General features: G+C 42.2%; 1 protein-coding gene across 1 annotated transcript; it reads right to left on the bottom strand.

The window, feature by feature from the left end:
- Positions 1 to 3,720: 3,720 nt before the first annotated feature.
- On the bottom strand, positions 3,721 to 23,960 carry EMP2 (epithelial membrane protein 2). Its single transcript, XM_071444246.1, has 5 exons — positions 23,574 to 23,960; positions 9,783 to 9,894; positions 7,661 to 7,754; positions 6,933 to 7,079; positions 3,721 to 6,355 (listed from the first exon to the last, which is right to left on the bottom strand). Exons 2-5 carry the CDS (start codon positions 9,858 to 9,860, stop codon positions 6,171 to 6,173), a joined length of 504 nt encoding a protein of 167 aa, XP_071300347.1. The 5' UTR covers positions 9,861 to 9,894; positions 23,574 to 23,960; the 3' UTR covers positions 3,721 to 6,170.
- Between the last annotated feature and the right edge of the window lie 478 nt (positions 23,961 to 24,438).

The following is a 24,438-nucleotide window of genomic DNA, read 5'->3' as shown; positions in this document are numbered from 1 at the left end:
AGTGCTGGGCCAAAATTCCTTCTTTTCTGGTTCTTCTACAGCTGCCCCAGCAAATGCTGCCCAGATACAGGGATCTGATCACTCTAGCAGGCAATGAAGCACCTCCAGGGAGAACCCAAAGCACTCCTGTCACCTCTCCAGAGCTTCTGGGGGCAGATTCAGATCACAATGGTCTCAGCAGGCATCAAAATTCATGTGGAGCAGAGCTTCTGGTTTCCTCTCCTTTGAAAGGCATCTTATATATACATGCAGTCAGTGCTTTAAGAATTGACCCTACATGAACAAAATTGAAATAATCAGGGCATTCCCAGCAAAACTGCCCTTCTACTCTGAACTCAATTGCTAAGGGAGACAGAAGCAGACAGAAGTCTGACCTCAGGCCAGGACCCTGAGGAGACACAAGTGCTTTTACCTCCCTCCAGAGGACAGAGATGAGGAAATAACCACGCAAAGATGAGAAGTCAACCCAACTTCTACTGATACATGCTTATAAAATCTGTGTGTTTTTTTAAAAAATCTTTAAAACACCTATTTAAATAATGGTGTTTAATGGCCACTGAGGAAAAGTACACGAGATTTTACACTGTACATAGAATTGCACCTTCCACGGCCAAAGCTGAGCCACTTTTTAAACTGTGCACACTGCAGGATGCTCAGGACTGGATGGAAAGTTCAGCTTTTTAAAGACCTTGCCAAGGGAAAGGAACAGTGACAGGCTGGGCTTTGACGGAGGCTCCTCTTTGGCCACCAGGAGGCTCCATTGGAACGGGATTGGGACAGTAAAACATTTTTCTATAGAAGCAAGTGAGGAACGCCAGGAGACACCATCGTCAGAAATAAACACACAGAAACCCCGAGCCCCAAAACCTTTTCCAGCCGTCCTTCCTCTTTTATCTTCTTTTTCCTCTACTTTGTCTTTTCCTTCCTTTTCCTCCCTGCCCCTCCAAATCTGTCAAGCCTAAAAATGTGTAAAAGCATAATTTGACAAAAGTATTTAAACTTTTACCCTAAGAGCTTTCAGGCTTTTAATTTCCAAAGCATATATAAGTCTTCAGACTTATATACTTTAGATATACTTTATATATACTTTAGACCTAAGATTTTTGTGCTAAAATGAAAACAAAAATTTCTAAAGTAATATTAAAAAAACTTCTCAATATGGCACATTTTTTACTTCTTGCTGATAATATACTAAGAAAATTGAGTCAGTGAATCAGTGCACACACTATATTCCTACCCCTTCCTTTGTAACAATATTTGCCTGCTTGGTTTAAATGAAGTTGTCTGAACTTCAGCATTTATGACAGCAGCACAAGCTTCGTTAGAAAGTTTCACTTTTGCAGGTTTTTGAAGAGAAATGGAACAAAAGCTTTCTTCTCAAGCAGCAGCAGTAAAACAGACCTAAACCTGCACCATATGATATACTTTGGGTATCACTGGCATTGTTTGATACTTGCTGACATTTATTACAGCAGTTTAATTTCATTAAGGCATCTGCAGTTTCACTCATCTGTGCAACGCAAACCTGTCTTAAAAGTAAGTAACTACATACATGCACAGCTTTTTGACATTTTGGCTAAATTTTTCTGGAAGGATTAAAAAGAACATTTTCCTTAGAAATTCAGTAAGTGCAGTAGTGATCCAAGATAAACAAATACCCTCTGAATGCAATGGAATTTCCTCAGCCCTCCTTTTGATAGCACAAGGTGATGCTAAGTTCCTACTGCCAGTGTGTCAGGAGGGTTTTCTGCCTTGGGCAAACCCGACTGGACAGACGGAACCCAAAGGCCAACAAGAGGCTGAATATCATTTCATGAATGTCAGGAAGTCTGGGCCAGTGCTCTTAGTCTGGAAACTGTACAGACAGCAGCAATTCAGCTTATAGATTTAAATGAAGATTTCTAGATTTAAATGAAGTTAAATTAGTATGACTATAAAGTAGTGTGAGTGGTTTATTTTGGTTGGTGCACTAACTGGCTTTGTCCCAGTGCCTAGACTTTCAGGCAATAGCCAGTCTGCCTCCAGGCATCCACATCTTGCCAAGGATCCTTCTTTGTGCAGTGCTTCCTGAAGGGTTCAAAGACCTTCTCAGAATCTCAAAACTAAAAGAGACTCATGACAAAATGCAAGGGTCAGGGACCCTTACAGAAACTGATCCAAATGTGCTTCCCTATGCAGTTATCACCTGTGTCTGTTCCATTAAAACCTTTGTAGTAATTCTGCTTCAGTGTGGAAGAAAACAGGCAAATAAAGGCATTGCCACTTCCAGTGCCTAGCTCTTTATCACAGGTTGTCATCCCCAAAGGAGTTACTTGGTGGATCTTCTCATTCAATGAGATCATTTGGATGTTCTAGACCATTTGGTGATAATGCAATCTATAACTGCTTAAAAAACCCTTTAAGACACTCAGAGTACCTTACCAAGTGTCTGCTACTGCTGGTAAGTACTACCCTTACTTGCAGTGGTTTCATGTCAAAGCATTACTGACAGTATTAACTTCATGTTTCTTACTTGTCACAGTCTGTTATGTTACTCCTTTAGTTTTATAAGCTTGATTCTACAGCCTTGAAAATGGAAGTCTTCTTTTTAAAACTACTTTACTTCCACATTTAATTTTCTTTCATCTTATTACTTCAGAGGGGATTATTGCACCTATAAAAGAAATGAAAAATATAATAAAATTTTCAACATCATTATTTTATTTCAATGGTTTTAGGATTTTTAGCTGTCATTAGTGTTTGGAAAAGTAGTGGCTCATCTTATTCCTGTCTTTAGGAATTACAGGAAGAATTCTTTTCTTTGGTCTGTTTAGCTAAGTGGCACAAACTTCCACAATGCTTAAGATAAGAACAGAACAAGTCAAGCAGTCCCTCCATTATTTTGAACACATTAAGAACCACATAAAATTAATGTTGATGTAGCTGGGGTAAAAAACTAGTTAATGTCTAAGCTGCACAGATTCTATCACCTACAATACTTTTCAAAGATACAGTATAGCAAAGTAATGCCCAGCTCTTATTCTGAACAGAATACATAAATAAAAGCAAACATTAAAAAAAAAATTATCTTGTCATAAATATTATAGATTGTTTTTCCAAGATTGTTTCCTGTGCTGCAGATGATTACTTGCTAGGTGAAAAACATAAAGGTAGGTTCACAGCTGATAGTGAATATTTTAACAATTGGGACTTTTTCCTTTTATTCATTATGATTACAAAGGAGAATTTTTATGGGGTTTGGGAAATTATTTCTGTGGAGTTGGGGGAGTGTTTTGAATGGATCTGTACAAACCCAAGTGTGCTGTGTGATCTGCAAATCCAAAGCTTGGACTGGAGCAGATAGAGAAGTCACTGGCTTGTTGCTTACATTATTTGCTCATCCAGTCAAGGCACTCAACCTCATCTTAAAATATATGATTGTTTCTGCAAATGATGGAAAATAAAAAAAACCTTATAGGTAATAACTCCTCAGAGCATCAGTGGATCTTGCATTACTCAAGACATTCTCTTGACACCATACATTTAAAAGTTCAATACACTAATATTTTCTCTGCTTACCCTGAAAGGTCTTCAACAAAGGACAAAATAATCAGCTTCTGGTTCTACTTACAGGCAGGAAGAATTTAATTTTACCTGTTCACACAAACACTCAACTATTTCTCATCCAACATCGTGTAAATATATCCCAAGCTTAAAGAAAAGGTCATATTGCTAAATGTATTGAGTTTGCTAATACAGTACAAGAATTTGTTTTAACTTTATTTTCATGTACATTTTCAGAATATATAGAGTATAGAAAATGGTATATTTTAAAGGCATATAAGGTAGAAAAAAAACCCTAAAATATGTTTGTTCTGCTCAAACTCTCGTTCAGACTGGTTTGTTCACTTGTGCAGAACATTCCCATCTCTTCTGTGTGGCATCATGCACGTGCTGGTGTTTGTACACAAGTGGAGGAGTTGTGCATCAGAGTATTTGTTGTGTGTGTGCTTTTCACTTTATTAAAGAGGAAGAGCCTTTACTGTGGAATTAAACTGTGTTCATATATATCTACATCTTGTTTTTAAATATTTGCTCTACAAATGACCTGAGCATTATCAAGGCAAGAAACTGAAGCATCTCTGCAAGTCAGTGGCATAAAAAGCTTAACTTAGAATTCTTCAGGACTGTCGTCTAGATATTAGAGCTTTAATCTGTATTTGCTTCAAAATTTCCCTTATTGTTTAATGTTTTAATAAAAGTAACAAAATGCCTAGCTATCAGTCTATCTACTTTCATCCTTAAACCTGCATCTATTTATTTAAGACAAATTTTATTTGCTAGCAAAAACTCAGGTTTTGAACCTGAAATGTATTCAGCAAATTATAGAAACACTTTTTTAAAAAGTAGGGTAATAATTCTTGAAATTCAGGGCACTCTCACTAAGAGGAAAAAAACCTGATGAAATACTAGCATGATGCTAGATTGGGAAGAATCCCTTTTCTTCAAACTGATGTGGGTTTTTAACTATTATTATTACTTTTACTGTGATGTCCTGCTTGCTCATCCTAATTTTTAACAGTCTTATTGGGATTTCTTTGCTCCTGAAAGACAAGCAGCACATGCCAAAGCATTATAGGATGCTGAAGGAATGAAGATGGAACTACATGACCTGTCACTCATGCTGGAGACAGTTCCTAAAAAGCTATGCACCTGAACTTTTACTCTGTGATAAATCAAGGATAAATCTGAAGAAAACAGATAAAATTTCGTTATCTGGTGTCTAATGTAGTAATTATTAATCTCAGTAGAGCTACACTGCCTTATGATACTGAACTTGTTCTCCTTTAATACCTCATTCAAAACCTATTTACTTTTTTACTGCCTCTATATTGGGCCAGCTGTAGAGAATATGAAATAAATAAATAAATGGTTAGAGCTTTTCAAATGTCAAATCTGTACTTAAGCATCAAAGTACAGTGACTAACCAGGACAGGCTGCTTCATTCATTCTCCACACTGATCTCCAGAATCACCATCAGCCAAATCCAGTATTACACTGCTTGGCAGTTAAGCCTGGTGTTAGAGCAAAGATTTAGCTCACAAAATTACTGAAAAATAAAAACCACCAGGTCATTTTATCTTGAAACCTATCCTGAAATTCGTAAGCATAGCAATTGCACTCTGATTTGGTTAGCAGCAGTGTTTAGTTCCAGTAAAATCCACAAAGGAATTTAAAATCAATTTTTTAAAGGCCAATTTCCCAATGGGCAGACTCAGGGAATGCTTTTGCACAGGACACATTAACCATGAAATCACTACATGATAAAATCCCAGTGTAATAAACATGTAAAAACCTAAATTTGGCATTGCTTGATCACTAGTCTGCTTAGAAATCTGCAGATGTAGGCCCAGTAATGCTTTTCTGTTTCTCTTTTCTCCCTCCCAGGAAGGCTGCCCAAGGCTAAGGGATCCAGGGCTGGGGTGGGGAGCTCCTCACTGCCCCAGCTGTGCTGGGCACAGGCTAAACAGGGAATTGGCTGATAAGTGCTCCCACCAAAGGCTCTGGGTGCTTAAATTAAATGTGAAACACAATCAAGAGAAACATTTGCTGGAGAACAAAAAGGGCTTGTTTACTTTTGCAAAGCAAGTGGTTTTAATAAAAACTTGATGACACTTACTGCACATTATACAGAGCAGAACACTGGTCCTGAGCCAGGGCAGACGCTCTGAGTGCAGCTCTGGGCTTTGGAAGTGTTTGCTTTTTCACTGTCATCTGGGTCTTGTTTTGTTACACACCCTTCTATTTAACATATTTCAAAGGGATATCTCGTCCAGGAATATAATTGGTATATTGCTTACAAATTAATTTGCACGGGCTTTATTTGTAATCTACTGGAGGCCAGGAACATACTGTTAATGTCTAATAAAGGAAAACAATTTATGATGATAAAATATATAAAAGAAACAACTTGGCTCTGTCTTGCTCCAACCCCTGACCTGGAGGTGCCAGGCATTTCATTTCACCTGCCTTCTTTTTTTTTTTTTTTTAATTCTGTTTCATATCAAGAACACAGTACATTTTTAGAGAAACAATACCTTTACTACAAAACCATGTAAATGATTATATACAAAATGGTTACTGGAATTTGGTTTTGTACTGCAGTGACAGAAATAACTAGGTGCTGACATTTATTTACGCTTCCTTAATACTAAGTACATCACTCCACTGATCAGGGTAAAGGCAAAGGCAATCCAGGCTAAGACAAAGGAATAGCCATATTGGCCTTTGGAAACTTCCATTACATATCCATGGCTCTGGTGCAGTTCTTCATGCCTGTCTGTGTAAATGGAAGCTGCAATCATAACACACAGACCTGCAGGAGGAAGAAAATAATAAAGGTCAGCATCTTGAAACATTATCAGTACACACATCTATTCACTGTCTCTTCTGTCAGCTGCTTCCACCAATGTCCTTTCTTTGCAGATGCTCGTTTTCCATCCTCAAACTAACCTGGAAGCATTTCAGGACATATTTTCAGTTTATTTGGCAGGCTATAAATTTGAAGTGCTGTTGTGTATCTATGTCATTTTCAGTGAACAGAAAATGATTCTGAACATCTGGGTAGTTTTTACGACTGACAAAAAAAAGAAGTGAGTGCTTGCCTGTAACAATTAGAGAGTTATTTAGTGTCCTCAAGAAGTTCAGCATCTCGAATTCTTTCCCTTCAAAGTTTAAATTACTTTATCCTGAGCAGTGATGGCATCCATGTTTTAACTGTCTATATATTACAGAATGGTACAGCTCACTCTTTAAACAATTATGAAGGATAAGCTATGGCCTCAGGAGCACTACAGAGTTCTCATGCAGCTTGGTCTTTTTGAAACCTTTTCCTGCTTTCCTACATTCATGAAAATATCATTAAAGTCAAAAGCATTGAAAAAATCACTCACATGACAGGAGCTGGATAACAGAAGTTAACACAAATCTTTCTCCTTGCTTTAGACGGAAGAGTTGAAGAATGAAAACCAGAAATGCCACACAGCAGAGAATCGTAGACAGGATCATGGTGGCCTGAACAGCCTGAATTGATTGATACTCTGCAAAAACAAAGCAGCCTTGATTAAAAATCGTTTCTCTCTTTGCCTTCTCCTGCAAGGAGTAAAGGGGCAGAGCCGTGTTCTGTAAGCAGGAGTTCAGCAGATACAGCAAAGCAGTTGTGTGTGCATTGCAGAGGCTGATTCTCCTCTGCTTCCTTGATATTACTACAGCCAGCTTGGTATTAAAAAGCTTCTCATCAAACTGAGTGAAAACACTGAAGAGACTTCTGCCACACCCCACCCTTTGCTGCCATCAGTGTCCTAGAAGCACAGTGAAACTGCCAGCTGTCCCAAACAGCTTCCAAATGCAGACCCCAGCCTCCCAGCAGAGCTGGAGACAGCTCTGTTCAGGAAGGTGTAACCAGACATGATATGCACCCTTGGCACTAGAGTTTCCTCTCATTCAGGTTTTTCATCCTGTCCATCACTGGGAGCTAAAGTAACCAATACCTTTTCAACCATGTGCAGCTGCTCTGTGTAAATCTGCAGCCACTGTAGCCAGGCTGGGCCCCTGTACATTTCATAGCAATTCCAGCAGATCTGCTGAAGGAACACAGACACAGGGATGGAGGGACACTCACCATTGAACTCATCAGTGATAGCCATACAGGTGCTCGTATTTGTGATACACACTCTCCAGACATCTGCAGAAAAGTTATCTCCCACCCACCAGGCCTGCAAAATAAAAGTAAAGGGCTCTTACAGGGAGAAAAAACAAACAAAACCCACAAAACACCTTTGTTGTCCAAGTGTCCCCTGGTTAGATACACCAGCTGTAACAATTTTCTGTTCATTTTTGATACTTAACCACTCAAATGAAATGTGACATCTCATGGCATTTCAGAATACAGGGTATATAAATATCCACACATCATTCTCTTTTTAGACCTCTGTGAAGTGGGTAACGGCATCTTAAACATCCCAAAGCACCAGGGATTTCCACTGTTTGGGCAGAAATTTTGTATAGTCAGTGATTACTCACTCCTTGAGACACCTAGACAAGATGTGCTTTATTCACCCAGACCCTGTTTAGGATGCACACCTCTCTGAAGGAACAGCACTTGCTAATTTGCAAGGAATAGCATCACCTGTGAAACAGAATTCCTTTATAGATGTTCTGGTTCCTGCCACTGAAATGATTAATCTCAATGCAATGCAGCTGTGCTGAGGTACACTATGGCATCTGTCTGGTAATGGCTGACAAATTTACATCCTCCTGTGGTATTTCTATTTTGAGGTTTAACATTCAAGGCAAATTGGTTCTGCAGCATCTGAGCAGATTTTTACAGTAGCCTGGAAAATGACAAGCACTCCACAAGTGGCATTTCCTCAGGAAACCCATTCCCATTCCAATAGCTACCCAGGCCTTTGTTTTGACTAGAGCTGCACAAAATGAGACTTTTAAATATGATTCCTGGTAGGAGCTGCTGCTTAAATAGACATTCCAGAAGGCTCAGAGCTTACTGTGCAGCTTTACAAACAATACTACAGTTAAAACTATAATATACTATGGTAGTAGGCATATGGATAAACAGAATACAGTGTTTTAAGAAAAAGAATTACTTTCTCAGAATGCCATTCATTTGGATTTTTCAGTCCCAGTTCAATATGTTATTTTTCAGCTCTGAGCTCTATATAATATAGAGATACATAATATAAAATCTAACAAAAGATGGTTGTACATTTTAAGTTTTTAAATGTTCAAAGGTAGCTAATGACACAGAGTGCATAGGCTTTTATTTTTGTAATAATTTGGGTTGTGTGCAGCAGATTTGAAATAAGATTAGGTTGCTTTGCCCACTGTCTTTTCTTTCTAAATATTCAAATAAGCAGGGTAAGACAATCTGCTCCAGTGCTCAAATAATGATGTACTTCCATGGAACAATCAACCAGCTGACTAAAATGTAACACCTGAGTTTGTACACTTCTGCAATAAAAAGTTGTGAGTAACACATAATTTCACATGGAGCATGGTCTTCACTAAACAGTATTTCCAGCAGCAGATTTTCTAATATCAAAAGCCTGTACATACATCAGACCTCATAGACAGATTCCAGTGCACAGACTTCTGATCAGGATAGTGGGCTGTTTTGGAAAATGGAGAATTCCATTAAAAGCTAGATATAAATATTGGAGGGTAAATTCTTTTTGATCACAAAAATAATACAGAAATTTTGAAACAATGCAACATAAAATATTCTAAAGCTTTGTGCTGAAGCTACTTCAACTTAATGGACACACATACCATGGTGTCTGTCATGATTTAACTGGGCATCTTGGACAAACACTTGTGAGGCAAAGCACATCTTGACTGCAATTATCCCCACACATTAATCACCAGCTGTTTGACTTTAGGTACTCGACACAAAAGGACAGTGGATCTTCCCCTCCCTCTCTGCTTCATGTCCAGCTGAATCAAATCCCAGGGCTCCACCCTGTAAATATTCTCCATGGCCAAGTCTCTCCCAGGGGAGAGAATCTGCTGCCTTGAGCCTACAACAAGATGCCATGGACAGCCTTATCCACCAGCAACATGCACACCCAAGGCATTTTTGTTACAGAAAGGTCTTAGGACACCAGTGTGCCTAACAAACTTAGGTCCTCTCAGTAAGCAAGCTGAAGACTAGAGAAGAAAACCTCAATTTTTATGAAGCAAAGAAATCCCAGTGTGTTTGAGAGCCAAGGAGAAGAAATGACACTTACATTGTCGATAGTTGAGATGAACAGCAGTGCTGCTGAGGTTATGTGAAACACGATAATGAAGGCCAGGAGAATCAGCATCCTTGCTCTGGGGAGGCTTTAGGCTGAGATAAATCTGTTGAACATAAGAAAGTATATGAACAATCTTTAAGAGCTGCCAGTGGATCAACCTGCACTTCTGGTGCTGTTAGAGACCATAGATGCAGCTGGAGTCCACAGCACTTGTTCTATCTCTGCAGATACTTAACTGGCATCATGGGTGTTAAAATGAATCACAACTTGAAATGAAGCCAAAAGCTGCATTTTGCCACCTTCCAGCGTGATGGCCGCAGTGAATAAACACACAAAGAAGTTTCATTCTGTGTGCAAGGATGGAAAACTCCTTCACACTGGCTTTTAGGGAAGTGCATTTCAAATTACACTGCCTCATGTGCAGTGATGAAAATATTTCCACTGACTGCAGTAAGGTCTTATTCCAACCATCCTTCCAAAGAAGCAAGAACCAGATTTCAAAAGAATGCTTATAGAACAAAATTAAGTGCACCAAGAACTACCTCCTAGATTTAGTAACACCTATGTTGTACCTTAGGCCTCATGTCCTCTGTTCATACAGTTATAAGTTTTATCCATTGATAATGACTAAGCACTACTATTTTCTTCAATGTATTGCTCCTACTGGTAGGGCCGAATAAACCCATTAGTTTCATAATAATCCAGTTAGCTATTTTATGTTCACTTAATACCCTCTGTAGGCTACCTATTACCTTCATACCTTATTTAACCCACCTATTGCAATGTCACCTCTCACATGAAAAAAAATATATACAAGAGCATCAGAACCTGTACTTAACTGGTATCCCCAGGAAATCTGTGGGCACATAACAAACAGGTTAGGAAAAACTACTGCTACTAATACACAGAAAAATGCAAATGCTTGACATATCTATTTTTCTTGGCCAGAAGTTCTTGCCAATTAATGTATGCTATAAGGAATCTGCAGTCTTGCAGATCTTTGCAGTTAAGATGCACCACTATGTGCATCATCTGCATGCTGTCACTCATCAGTACATTCATGCATATTTCTCCCTTTGCTTTGGACACATTCTCTGATGTCAAATGATGCCACTCACATAACACAGTAAATATCCAGAAGAAAGGGCAGTTAGGAATTTTAAGACTTCCATTATTTTTTTCATGTCTAATCCCCTCTCTCCTACTGCCATTTACTGGAATCATGAACCATATGAATAATTTAACCAAAGAAAAGGACTACTCTGACAGCATTTTTAAAGCAGCTCCACTGGCACTCTCATCAGGGCAAATAATAACTACTCTGCAAAACTTTAACAAAAAGATAATTGACAGCATAATAACTGAGTGAATAGAGACCAGGAGTTCCAGAATAATCCTCTCCATCTCCACTGCAGTACAGAGTTATAACAAGCTCAAAGGCAAATAGCATTGAAGTGCTTTTTTGAAAAATAAGGGGACAGCCTTATATCCATATCTAATTAGAATGACTGAATGGGAAAGCCAAGTCAAACCCTAAAATAGGAAATGCAGCTACCCTAGTGAGTATTTCCTCCTATTTCCTCTCTGTTAAACTCTGCCTTCCCAGCCACAATGAAGAACAGAAAGTGGGAGTTGCCTCCAATGAGGTGATTCTACTGTAGGACTCGAGGAATCCAGTTCCACTTCTAGAAATGTCATTCATGGTTTTCTATCAAGCCTTCCTTGAATGAAAGGAAGAAGAAAGGAAAAGAAGATATTTTGTGGGTTTGTATAATGCCACACAAAAATATTTTTCATTGTGATATATACCAGTCTTTGCACAGCACCCTCTTGTCTTGTGGTTGGTTTTTTTCTGAGGTTCATTTCTTGCACAGATGGTATCTAAGCATTCAATAATGCAACAATCATCTGCCATATAAGGAGAGAGAACCAAATTGTACTCAGTATTATTTTAAGAATAACAATAAAATTTCATCTTATTACATGAAGTAACATAAAGTAAGAGAGACCAAAAAACGTAACCTAATTAAAACCAATCTTGGAAAAGCAAGACTTGCCAGCACAGAAGAACCCACTTTATCTTCAGTCAAATGAATGGTTTTGTTTTACTGTTTTCAGCCATAAAGAGAAGTGTTTCAGACAGGACAGATAAATATGTATGGCTGGTAAGAAGAAGACATTTTTTGTTTTACCCAAATAAAGCCAAGATTAAATGAAAGAGATTTTTTTTTCATCTCTAAAAAAAAAAATGGACAATAAGAAAGGTCTGATGGGTCTGACATTTTGACATTTCTTTTTTGAAGACCCTTCCTAACAATCATCTTTAGATTCCTCCTCCTGCCTTGCTGGCAACTGCTCCCTTCACAAGCTGCTACAACTTCTGTGCACACAGTGCTAAACAATGACACATGGAGACAGGAATTAAATACACTGGGGGAAAAGAAGGAGACAGACCATTTCCAAGTAATTAATACCAGGAAAAGACAACAAGAACTGGTTATCCCATCTGTCATGCCTGAGCAGGATCCCAGAAGTGCACAGACCTCAATCACTCCTACAAACTTTCCCTTCCCATGGAGACCCAGGAGTTTCTGTGGTTCACCCCAGCCTGCACAAGGAATAATGAAGAGAGGAGGGTTTTCCAGAGAAACTCTCTGTGATTTGTGGGCAGGAAGCAAAGAGCAGCTCCCCTCTTCCAAGATGCAGCCAGCAACACTGCAATGCTACTACAGAACCTGCATCCCCCTCTAGGCAGAAATTCTGGATTTCATCTCTCAGAAAGATTTACTAGTCCTTCTCCACTCCACACAAAGCTGGAATTCAAAACCTTACAGTGCAGACTCAAGATTCTCCCACTGCTTCAGCAAGGAGCTCTTCCTTCCCCAGTCCTCTGAGGACAGCCTGCCTGGGAACCTCTCCTAGCATCAGGCAGCTCCTCTCCTCTCCCTGTGAGCAAGGGAAGGACACAGCTACAGAGCACTGTTTGCATGACGTTCAGAATTCTTATTTCACTAATGTATCACTAACCAAACACTTTGGTAACATCCTGTTCTGCACACTAGCTGTACTCCTTTTCTTATTTACCATTAACTGCTTCCTGGGCGGAGTGATTTTTTACCTTCTCTTACTTGCAGCTGAAACACACCATGCTCTCAGGTCAAGGTGTTCATGAATTTAAAGTACACTGCCTTTAGGCATGGATGAAGGCTGGGATGATGCAACAGATATTGCCCATCATTCCCCAAAGTGGCTTGAATTCTTTTAATAGTTTTTACACACACACAAATATATGAGAAAAGCTTTTTGGACACACTACACTTACAATGATGGAGCCACCCTTCTCAGAAGTACATGATGAAAAGACTACAGGCAACGGTTACAAGTTGCAACAAGGAATATTCCAATTGTGAAAAAAGTATTAATTATATTCAATGAGCATGATTAAGTACTGGAACAGGGCCCATGAGGCTGTGGGATCTCCATTCTTGGACATCTTCCTGACTCAACTGAAGCAAGGCCCAGAACGTCCTGATCTAACCCCCTGCTTGGAGCCAGAGTCTGCAGCAGAGACCTCCAGAGGCTCCTTCCAGCTCAGCTCTCCTGTCAATCTGCAGCTATTTCAGGAACCTCCCTGTACTAACCTCCAGCAAAGCTCTGACAGAAGAGAACATACTATTTGACTTAGCTCATCACATGTGTCATTAAAAACAGATTTGGGGGTTACAGTAAGGATGACTTCGGATGTCAACATAAATTCCTTCAATTGCAAGGCTAAGCAGTTAATGCCACTTCATATGGTGTGGTGTAAGGCAGAGTGGACAGATACTGCTGAGCTACAAGTGCAGACTGCCACTGGATCTAGAAAGAGTAAGTTATAGGAATCCCACTGAACACATCCAGATTTGCTGTGGTAATAAAGTTTCCCACAAATGCTGTTAAGTTGCAGGATACTTACACAAAACACAATGAAACAAAAGGCCAGTTAGAGCAACACTGTATTTTTTTTTCAATCAGTGCAGAAGTAATGCTCGAAGTGCTACTCCATTTTACATGGGGAGGATAAATGCAGCAGTCACACTTCTCTTGAACCTCCTCAGCAATGCAGACTTTTGGAAGCAGTAGTTTGCACTTGCCATGGGAAAGAGCCTGATGAGCTTTAGAAGAAGTGGCTAAGAAGGGCCTCTGCTATAATCTCCTGGACATGCAGAGACAAGTATGTTTATACAAGATAAAACACTACAACCATCACAGAATTTCACAGTAAAGTAAGGTACCTAGGCCAGGGTTTCCAACATTTCTGAACTGTAGCATTTCAAAACTGGCTTGTCTCCCTATGTCATATCACACACAAAAATACATCCCCTGCAGAAAGGCCTCAGTTTATCTCCAGGATAAAGTTTATCTTTTATGTCCATCAGTATAAAGAAACATGACTATTTAAGTTTTTTAGTACAGCAAGCAAGCAAAAATGGAAATAGTCTTTGACAGTTCTTAACAGAAGTTTTATCACTGCTTTCCAACCCAGATGTCATCTCCACAGCAAACGCTTTCCTTTCTTCCCATGCAGTTGAGCTCTGCTGCCAGGCTGTTTCTCATGTTTGTGCATACTCAATTTTTGCAACCAGCAGTACATGGTGCAGTGTGTTTGTCCTGGGCTCATTTGCATTGGAAAGGCTGAAGCTTACCCTCCAACACTGGCTGCTGCCCTCACTCCCTAAGAGCAAGTCAGGGGTTTTTATCATCTTCATCTGAGTCCACACAGACAATCCTGGTTCATACCCTTAGAAACACAGTGAAATCTCTGCAGAACAGCTCCTGCTCTGCACAGACTGAGGCAGGAGGTGTGCAGACTCTCAACACCCACATTTAGAGAGCTGAAAAGACACACCCAAAACAAGGGGTAGAGGATCCTGCTAAACAAGTTACCATACCTGCAGCTCTCTGCACTGAGATGTTTCATTGCAACAAGAACAGCAGGTCTTTGGGCCATCAATAAGCATTCAGTTCAGCTGAACTTTCTTGAGGTCACTGGTGTAAAACTGAATCAAAGCAAACCTTAATTATCAATTCTTCTGCCCCTTGGTGCTATAATTAAGTCTAAAAATGTGAATTTATAAGAAGAAGATTGTATACTTGTAGCATGAGAAATCTGTCATCTTGTGATGCATCATAAGTTGTTTAGATTTACATGTTTTTGCTCAGAGTTCTTGTGCCACATCTCATGGTGTCTCATGACATGTGAGAACTCAGAAGCTGGCTCACATTTTGCCTGTACCATTGTCTCTAAACATGTACAAAATTCCCTGGTTTATGAAGAACAGACTGATACTGTTAACTTTCTTCTCTTTCTTCTTTTATCAAGTATGAAGGGTTCTTTTTTCTTGTGTGATTCTCAGAAGTGGAACCAAAAGTAAAGTTCAGAGAGCAGACTTTCTCCCAAGCCAGCAAGAGCTTTGAGGATTTCAACAGTCCTCTAATGCCTAAATATCAAACAACATAAAGGACGAGAAAATCAGGAAATGTAATACCAAGAGGATAATTACACCAGTTGAAGCAATTTACTCCCATTTCTTTATTTCTTCTGTCTGAGACAGTTGGGAACACCAACACTCTTCAAGTGTACATTCAAATTGTGACCTGTTTTCATGCCCAGGTGTTACCCAGCTAATAGTCAATACAGAAACTGAATGTCCCTCTTCAACCAGTCTCTGCAGGCAGTGTGGAGACCTGCAAGAAGTGCTGGATGGCTCTGACTACACCTCTACAATACTGAATGGGGACCCAGGAGGGAAATGCAAAGTACGAGTAACAGTCTACACAGCACATGGGCTCCCACCCAATTTCCTCCTGCTGCAAAGCTAAGCATGAAGAACAATGTGTGTTCTACATGAAATAACATTCCCTGCTTCATGCTGGCTTTGGAATCAAGAGGGCTACGTGTCCTGTGAGCCCCTAGATGGCACAGAGACCATCAGCTCTTTTTGTTTGCCTAACTGAGAACACACTCAAGGCACAGCTCTTTGTGCTACCTAGTTTATGTGGAAGGAAGAGAGCTTTTCACTTATACTTCCACCTGCTTTTCTAAGTCCTTCCTCACAAAGCAAGGAAATCAGAAGGAAATGAATCAAAGTTCCCTGCACCCAACCACTGTATGAAGGCAAAAAAATAATCAATACAAAAAAACGAATCCACTCTCTTTTCTAGAGCTCCATTTGAATTACAACATGTATGGCTTTTCTAACACAATGGCAAAATAAAGTAGGGTCATCCTATCAGTTCTAGATTTATTGGTGCCTTTGCAGGAGGCTGTGTTAAGACCCAGCAACCTCCAGCATAATCACAGGAGCCAGCTTGTTGTGTTTTGATAGTGAAATACACGAGATTGGAGAGAAACTCACAAGACACACAGTATACCTAGTTTTTTCCAGTTTTCTTTCAGAAAATCGTGCCTTGCAACCAAAGCCCTGAGGTCTGCTCTTTGTGTGCACCACAACTAGTACAAATGTACACTTATAGCTTAATAAAACCTTTTGCTTTTACTGTGTTTGGGTGTCTGTCCATCCTGCTGGTACTGGTGGGACTGCCTGAGCAGCAGCAGACTTGGAGCAAACAAGCTCCTTTCCCTGGCCTCCCTATCACCTGTGTGTGAGGGGATGCTCAAGCACCCTTTCAGCTCTTCCTCAAACAACTTCATAAACACTAAATCTGGTCTCCTCTTCAGAAACCCCACCTAGTTACCAAAAATGAAAGAGACTGTGATTACAGGCAGGTCTGGCAGATCATCTGCAGATTTCCTCCTGTCTCACCCTGTCCTCCTCATTAGATCTATGCTACCAAGCCAGCACTCTAAAGTCTAGGAAATTCTAACCCTGCTGTTCCATACATTTCCAAACAAAACCAAGAAGCAAACTGCAGCAAAAATGCAATATGCTAGCTTTGAGTATGGAGACCAAAAGAAGCAGATGTTTCTAATATCTTAGGAATGCTTTTAATAAAATTTTGACCTAGGGATGCCAGCATTGCTGCCACTTCTGTAACTCTGTCAGTCATTTATTTGCAAACAAGTTTGGACTGGGTTTAGACTTGCCCTACCACTCCTTTCACTATGGCCCTGCTGTGTGCACTGCTGAGGAAAGTCACTCAGCCATGAAGCCTTTGTGGGCAAACTCAGCAGAAGAAAACCAGCTATGGGAACACAGGGAAACAATGCCCTGTTGAGGGGTGGGGAAGTGTCACTAACCAGGAAAATGAGCCTTGTGACAGCTTACCTGAAAATCCTAAAAAATAGCCTGAAGCTTAAAAACTTCAAGATAGATGTCTCTTCTGGAAGAGACATTACTAGCCACTATATGCTGAGAAGACAGTTTAGCAGGTACAGAAGTCAGCTGCCTACACAGACATATTTGAATAAAATTCTTTAAGACTTCATCTTCTCAAAACTGCTTTTTAGAGGGTTTTGTGGGTCAGCAGAAAGAGATTGTTTTTCCTCCTCCAGCAGCACAAATCACACCATCCTCAAAAGTAAATCTTTTACACATTCTTATGTTTCCCTAAAGCACTTTTTGTTGTAACTGTACTTTTATACTAGATAATAATAGTCTCATACTTAAGATGTTCTATATCTGCATCTAATCCCAACACAACCCACAGTGGTGTAAGGTAGGCTGACATATTACTAAATAATACCTAAAAGGGTTGCAATTAATCTCTGATTCCCATCATAGTCATCCACTCTTCCACCTTCAGTTTACGCTGAGCATCATATGCCTTTGGCAAATGCTAACAAAACAGTCTTTAATCAAAGACACCCCATGGTTCAAGGGATTTCTCAAAGGGCAAACATTGTTTGAGAAAACCCAGCAGTAATTTGAAAGAAGTAACTGCTTGTGCATTGCAGTTTCTGGTTTCTTGCAAAACATAAAAGTATTCTGTCAGCTTTCACAAAGGTATGTGCAAAACATGTTATAAAATGTTTGTAACTTAAGTATGTATGGGTAGAGCTTAACTGTATTCTTAGAAAATTAAAGAAAGCACGCATCATTTCAGGTGTTCAATGCATGCTCTCTGTTCAGCCAGTTTGCTTGTTGGGCACCAGATACTACTTCAATGTAAACAAAGCTGTGGTGTACATTAAAACCTTCTTAACAATCAAGCTGGTCTAGAAGTACTTAAAATTTGTTTTTTCCTAAGCTTAACAAGACCTCTCATTCTCACTTGCTCATTTTCAAAGATCAAGACAGAATGGGGATGTACTTGCTTGCAGGTAAAGGCAAACACATGGAAGGAAAAAGAACTGTTTAACTTAGAGATGAAAATATATGGCTATAAATCAGGTGTGAGCACATTTAGGATGTAAATTACAACTCTTAGAGCTATCACATTCTGGAACAGCCTTACAATCACCACAGCACAGGAAAGCTCCACAAAAGGATTTCCGTGATGCAGGGACTGTGCTAGCAGGGCGGCAGACCCGCTGTCCTGAGAGGACCCTGCAGCTCTGATCCTGTGAAGCCTCTCAACAGCTTCACTGAGGTCTCTGTGCATTTCACAACAGGCTTTTTGCATGATACCCATGCCCTTGGCACTGGGCTGAGCTCCCTGCCAGGCTCCAGGGGCTGCTGGCAGCAGCGCAGGCTGTTGGGCAGTGCGGTGACACCGTGCTGACCGTGACACAGCCAGCTCGGAGGCATCTTTTGTTTCTCAGGTGGGCAGCAGAGCTTCCAAGAGTGAGCACAGCCTGAGCCCCTTGTCTGAGGGTGACCTAAGGGCCACCACTGCCTGCCAGCCCCCCAGGGCAGGGGTCAGCAAGCACAGAGCCCTTTGCAGCCTGCTGGCACAGCCCTGCCTCTGGCTCCATGGACTGGGACAATGACACGGGGCTGTTCCAGTAAGCTATTCAAGCTATGGGAACCCTCCCGGGAACCTGCTCCTGAAACAAACAGCTGAACTGAGGTGTGGCCTGGCCTCACCCCTGCACAATCACTGTGTGGACACATTTCAGTGTCGAGGGGTGTCTCTGCTCAATACCTTGGCTGGGCAGGGAGTGACAGACCAAGTAAAATACCAGACCTTTATATCAGTTTGACAGATAAAATGTGTCCTCAGTCAATGAAAATATTTTTAAAAAAGCACACCTGCAGCATTGACTAGAAATTAACGTAGTTCTGAGTGAATCTCAGACCCTGGGCTCTACTGACTACAGAATGCTGCTTATCCAGAGATTATTCCAGATACAACAGAACAGCTCAAGTGATTTATGATGTTCCACCTAATTAACCAACAAACAAAGGCAGAAAAGGTCTGTCTTTCCAGATTGAAAGCAATGCATTTAATTCTGTAGAAATAAAAGCTGATATTGTTTTAACTTTGGCAGATGCTCTGTGGAAATTGCTAGCAATTAAATGTGTTGCATTCACTGTTGTAAAGTTTTCAAACTGCTTGTTTTGATTTGGATTTGACTAGCTCTGTGTTGAGAAATTTTGGTTTTAGTTATTTCAGAGTTTACACATCATCTATCAAGAGTGTGAAAACACATTTCTATTGGTGGTACAACAGTTGGTTATAAAACAAAAAGCTTAAACTCTCCACAACTACTACTTTGTTTGACAGCAACACTGTAGTACAGGATTACACCGAATACTCTGCCTACCTCCAGAATGCAATTTTTACACCATAATTTGTAATCGGTGCCATTAAAGCTGCCATGTGGACTCTACAAATCCAGGTAGAAGGATTTCCATGCCTTGTGTGAGCACACTCAGTGCACAGCTCCTCTACACAGGCTGCTCTATGGGAACAGCCCAGTCCCCTCAGCCCTCGGGTCACCTTGCCCTACCCTGCAGCTGCACCTTGACCAGGCTGGACAGTGCCTGGGTTACTGCACAGCCACAGGCCAGGTAAGGGTACACCAAGCACCCTGACAGATGGGCAGGCTCAGCCAGAGCCCTTCAGTTGTTCACAGACTGTTCTGCAGGCTCTGGACTTGGGTTTGTTTCTGCTTTGGAACTAAGCAGCGGGTTTGTTCTTCAGTGGACTGAGCACTGCAAGCCCTGGAGAACAGGTGAGTGTGCAGAGCCCATGCACCTCAGCAGAGACATCCAGGCCTTTGGAAGGCCTCCTTTTGTCTGGAAGAAGGCCAGAATTTGGATCTATTTCAGGACACTGAACACCTGCATTACACAGCTGAGGGAGTGTTCCTACTGCCCACCTCAGCTGTTTGCAGCCCATGCAATCCCAAACATAGCACAGTGTTTAAGAATCAGTGAAGCAAACCATAAATATATATCCTATAGCCATCTCTAAGGGGTATTTGAGTCAGTCCACTTTCTGCTCCACCTACAGACTCCTGTGAAGATCTCTACACAGCCAGAGGGTTGTATTTTAAGGTCACACCCAAATTATGAGGCTTCACCTGGCATGCACATACCATCATTAAACCTGCCCATGAAACTTCACCAGCAAAATAAAAAGGTGTAATTACATTTTCCCCATTCAGTGGAGATACAATAATTCCTTTGATGGATGAATTCAGGCCATCAGACTTTTTCTTGAGTCTCACCCAGCAAGATGTATTTGCTAATAATTATGATGCTTATCTTCCTAATGAAGATAAGCATCATAATTATGAAGTCATAAGCATCACCTGACATTTTGAGGTATATTTTACAAAATTATCTACTCTCTAAAACAGTAAAATTTTTAGCAAAAACTGAAACTCCACTGCAAAGATCATGGTTTGCTTTGAGCATCCAAAAAACAAGCAAACCCTAACAAACACTGAACAGCTCCATGAATGGAATTCCTTAGTGCTGTGCTTATGTTCCCCCTGCATTCCCTCTGAGACCAATGTGATTTCAATAAAAGCTGTGCATTCCTTTCTACTTTCAAATTTGGCTGTGCTGAAGTTTCACATGGATTTTACATACAGTGTTTGTTTCACCTCAGAGTAAATATCTTTCTTATTAGTTCCTGTATAATACAGTGCCTCATTCTCTGGGTCTTCTTCCAACAGGAACATGGAGGAGGACCTGGAAAGTACATCTGCCAGCTAGCAGTATGAAAGACTTTGTCCCCAGAGACCTACTTATCTCTTCAATTAAACACATTATTGTCCTGATTTATGTGGGGATATCATGTCTTACATGATGCTCAGGACACAAATCGAATGCGAAGTGCCAGTGGAAACTCAAAATATATTCAAGTGAAAAGGGAAGAGTCTCCTTGTGCTTCAACTGATCTCATTTTTAAATTACAAGGAAACTACATTATGAAAGGAGACAGCCTACACCTAATATACTTAGCAAAAGTAGGGGAAGGTCTCGTTTCTCTAAATACCCATATGGGACTCATCAGTACAACATTCTTCTAATCACTGAAGGAATGTCAAACCTGAGTTGGGAAACAACCTTGAGACAAACAAGACAACAAAATAAAAGCCATAATAATAGAAGAAAAAGAAAGACACAAGGTAACTGAAGCAGGAGATGCTAATAAATCAAGAGAGGTCAAGTGTATTACTGAAAGTGGGTGTAAGATAGAGATGTTCATTTCTTCTAAACAATGTTGGCCAGCAACAATAACTCCTATGAACTGAGACCGTCCTATAACTCCTATAATAAACATCTATGAACTGAGACAGATTCTTTGTCTAAGATAATAATGTTGCAGCAGCCTTCAGTCTTGACCTGCTTAGTCTGTTCAACAACTTCCTTTATTAACAAGGTTTTTAATCTGTGTAACCAAATAAAACTAACTGTTTTTCCTCACTGGCAAATCCACAGCATAATCAACACTGTTTGTATGTTTATGATAGAAGTCTTTCCAGACCACAAACAAAGAATACAACACCAGTAGTGTCTTGTCTACTGATTGGATGGTTTTTTTTTTTTATTGTGAAATTATACTAACACACCATTTTTCTTCCCAAATGAGCATACTAACAAGAAACTGATCAGCATGAAGAGTCTTCATGGTATTGCTGCATTTCAGCTCCAGTTAATGTTGATGGCTACTGGTAGAGCAATTCCTGGATTCCTGGCTGGGCAGACAGGTACCTGGTAACATCCCTGTCAGCCATGCAGCTGGCATGATACAATCTGTACACATCTTTATTCAGCACAGAGGATGAATCTTCCCTCAGGTATCCCAACAGTCTATTTCCTAACTCAACTCTACAAGTTCACAAGGAGGTTCAGAGAACAGCAAGAGTTCCTCCTTTCAATGTCTTTGAAGCAAAGGTGAAGTCCTTAAATCTTATGCTGAATAAAGTCCTATCAGCTTCTGGTGGCCATGTTTACCACATGCCTTCGTTTCCACTCCCACTTTGATTTCACCAGCTGTGGCAAGTACCTGAACCCCAGCTGCATTACTTAGGATGGCATTTGTCACACACTCTCTTACAAAAAGTTTTCTGGACTGTGCAGCAAACTGCAATTCCCGTTTCTCCCCGCAGTGAAATTCATGCCCAATAGTCCCCTACCATTTGTGTGGATTCCTGCCTGCCACACCTGCAGCCACCTGGCACCTCAGTCCCAGCAGCCCAGCCTCACAGCTCTTCCTGAACCACATAGACAGCAAAGTCTTCAACATCCAAGAGGAGGTCTGGATGAAAGAGTCACTATAGACTATTTTTATTTGATAGAAAAAACATCTGCTCAGGCAGGCAAGAAGGCTTATTTTATATAGCTAACACACCAGCACTGTATATACAGAGTCTGCAAATAAATGAAGAAAAAGAGCTACATTTTGTTTTTCTGATGATGAGCCAACCATAGCTGTTTATTTCCAAAGTTCCTAAAGAAAACGCCAAAATAATTCAGTGTGGATTTCACAGCTATTTAGTGGGTTTCTTCACAGCCTTGTATCAAGTCAGAGGATACTACTAAGATGCTCTATAGGAATAATTACTGATCATTTACATACTATTCCCAACTGCTGTGAGGAGAGAAATATAAAAAGACCTTCCTGCACCATGTGAACAAAGTATTCCTGCCAATAAATTAAAAGAGAGGCTGAACTGCAGGTTTCTTGATGGCAGCATTCTGTGGGTATGAACAAGTCGTGGATAAGCCTGCTGAGGAACAGATAGCAATGTACTGTTCTTCTTAGAAATGTCCAAACAAGGAGCTGACCTCTCAAATTCAATACTCAAAGTTGCAGACAACCCACGATACTGAGAGCTGCCTGTCCACTATCTGGCACACAACATCCCGGATGGAAGTGGGGCACTACCTATAGATAAAAACCACCCGTGAGTGAAACTGCAGTTGGACTCAAGCAGAAAAACGTTTAATGCTGGCCAGAGCTTCATAAACCGAAATCTGCACTGAATTACATCTAAGTGTATTTTCCTTCTACTGTCGGGGGGGGAGCTGCCAAGAGCTGCTACAGCGTTACTGCAACACACGCGAACTCCGCTGAGAGTTCATTAGAGAAAAGAACAGAAAGAAACTATCCCGTGAAGAACGCGAACTTTCTGCTGCCTTGGCCCAGCCTGGACTCACTGGCGAGGAGCCCCTCGGCCCGCCCCGTCCCGCTCCCGGAGGCCCGGGGCGAAGAGCGGGGCCGGGGCTCGACGGGACAGGGACCGCTCTCTCCGGCCAGGCCAGTGACGGCGCAGCACCGCAGCCACCCAAATGAAATGTGCTTCGTAGTAAACAAACGCGTGCTTTTAATTTTTCCCCATTTCTGACGGGTCTCTTCCTCCCCCGCCGGCGAAGCCGCCCGCTCCCCCCGCCGCCGCCCCGCTCCCCCCGCGCCCCCCGCCCGGCCGAGGCTACTCACGGGCGCGGGCCGGCGGGCAGCTCTCCGGGGCTGCGACCGTCTGGCGGCGGCGGCGGTGCCTCCGCCCGCCCTCCTGCGGGAATGATGTCAGCGGCGGCTGGGTGTGGAACCAGAAGGGCTTTCAAAAGTGCCCCCCGGCCGCTGGCGGCGGGAGAGGGGTGTGAGCGTGTGTGTGTCTGCGAGAGTGTGCGGGCGCGGAGGGAGGGAGGGACGGACGGACGGGACGCGCACAGGAGAAACTTTCCCCGCCCGTTCCCACTCGGGCGGGCATCCAGGCGCGCCACCGCCCGGCCCTCCTCGGGGGCGCTCGGCCCGCCGTCCCCCGCGGCCGGAGCCGGTCTCCGCAGCGCTGCCCCCGCCGGCCTCCGGACAGGGCGGGCCGAGCCCACGTACGGGATGCCAGCGGCCGGGCGCTCGGCCCGCTCCCCGGGCGACCCCCGCCTTCTGTCTGGGCTGAGCCTCTCGGAGGAGTGACCGCTCCTCACCAAGTGCGGGAGGCGGCGGGACCCCGTCCCACGGAGCCGCGCACAGCGAGGGGCGGCCGTGCCACCCGTCACCGCGGGCAAGGACGGACGGCTGCTACCCGATGGTAGCTGGGCGAGAGCTTTTCCCGGGAGGGACAGGGCGAGGCCCAGGGCGGAGCCCTCTCACGGGAGCCATAGCGGGGAAAGCAGCCGCGATTCCCAGAGCGGCCGGGGACAGCTGCGGCGGCCGCGCCCGCCGGTGAGGGGGGCCGGGAAGGCGCCATTTCCAGCTGGCCGTGCTTGAGCCGCTCCCGGCCCTCAGCGCCCGGCCCAGGGCGGGCCGAGCCCCTGCTCTGGGCAAGCGGGACCGGCCGCCGGCGGCGCCGCTGAGGGACGGGCCT

This window comes from Agelaius tricolor, unplaced genomic scaffold (genome assembly GCF_023055355.1).
Source record: "Agelaius tricolor isolate 1412-34295 unplaced genomic scaffold, bAgeTri1.0.p SCAF_19, whole genome shotgun sequence".
Taxonomy (NCBI): Eukaryota; Metazoa; Chordata; class Aves; order Passeriformes; family Icteridae; genus Agelaius; species Agelaius tricolor.
Note: the sequence above shows the minus strand (reverse complement) of the source record. Positions and strands in the feature narration are given on the sequence as shown.

Coding starts and splice junctions, on each gene's coding strand:
- EMP2 (XM_071444246.1), bottom strand. CDS start 9,860: ATGCTGATTCTCCTGGCCTTCATTATCGTGTTTCACATAACCTCAGCA. Junction 7,755..9,782: donor TCATCTCAACTATCGACAAT/GTAAGTGTCATT, acceptor TTTATTTTGCAG/GCCTGGTGGGTGGGAGATAA. Junction 7,080..7,660: donor TATCACTGATGAGTTCAATG/GTGAGTGTCCCT, acceptor TTGTTTTTGCAG/AGTATCAATCAATTCAGGCT.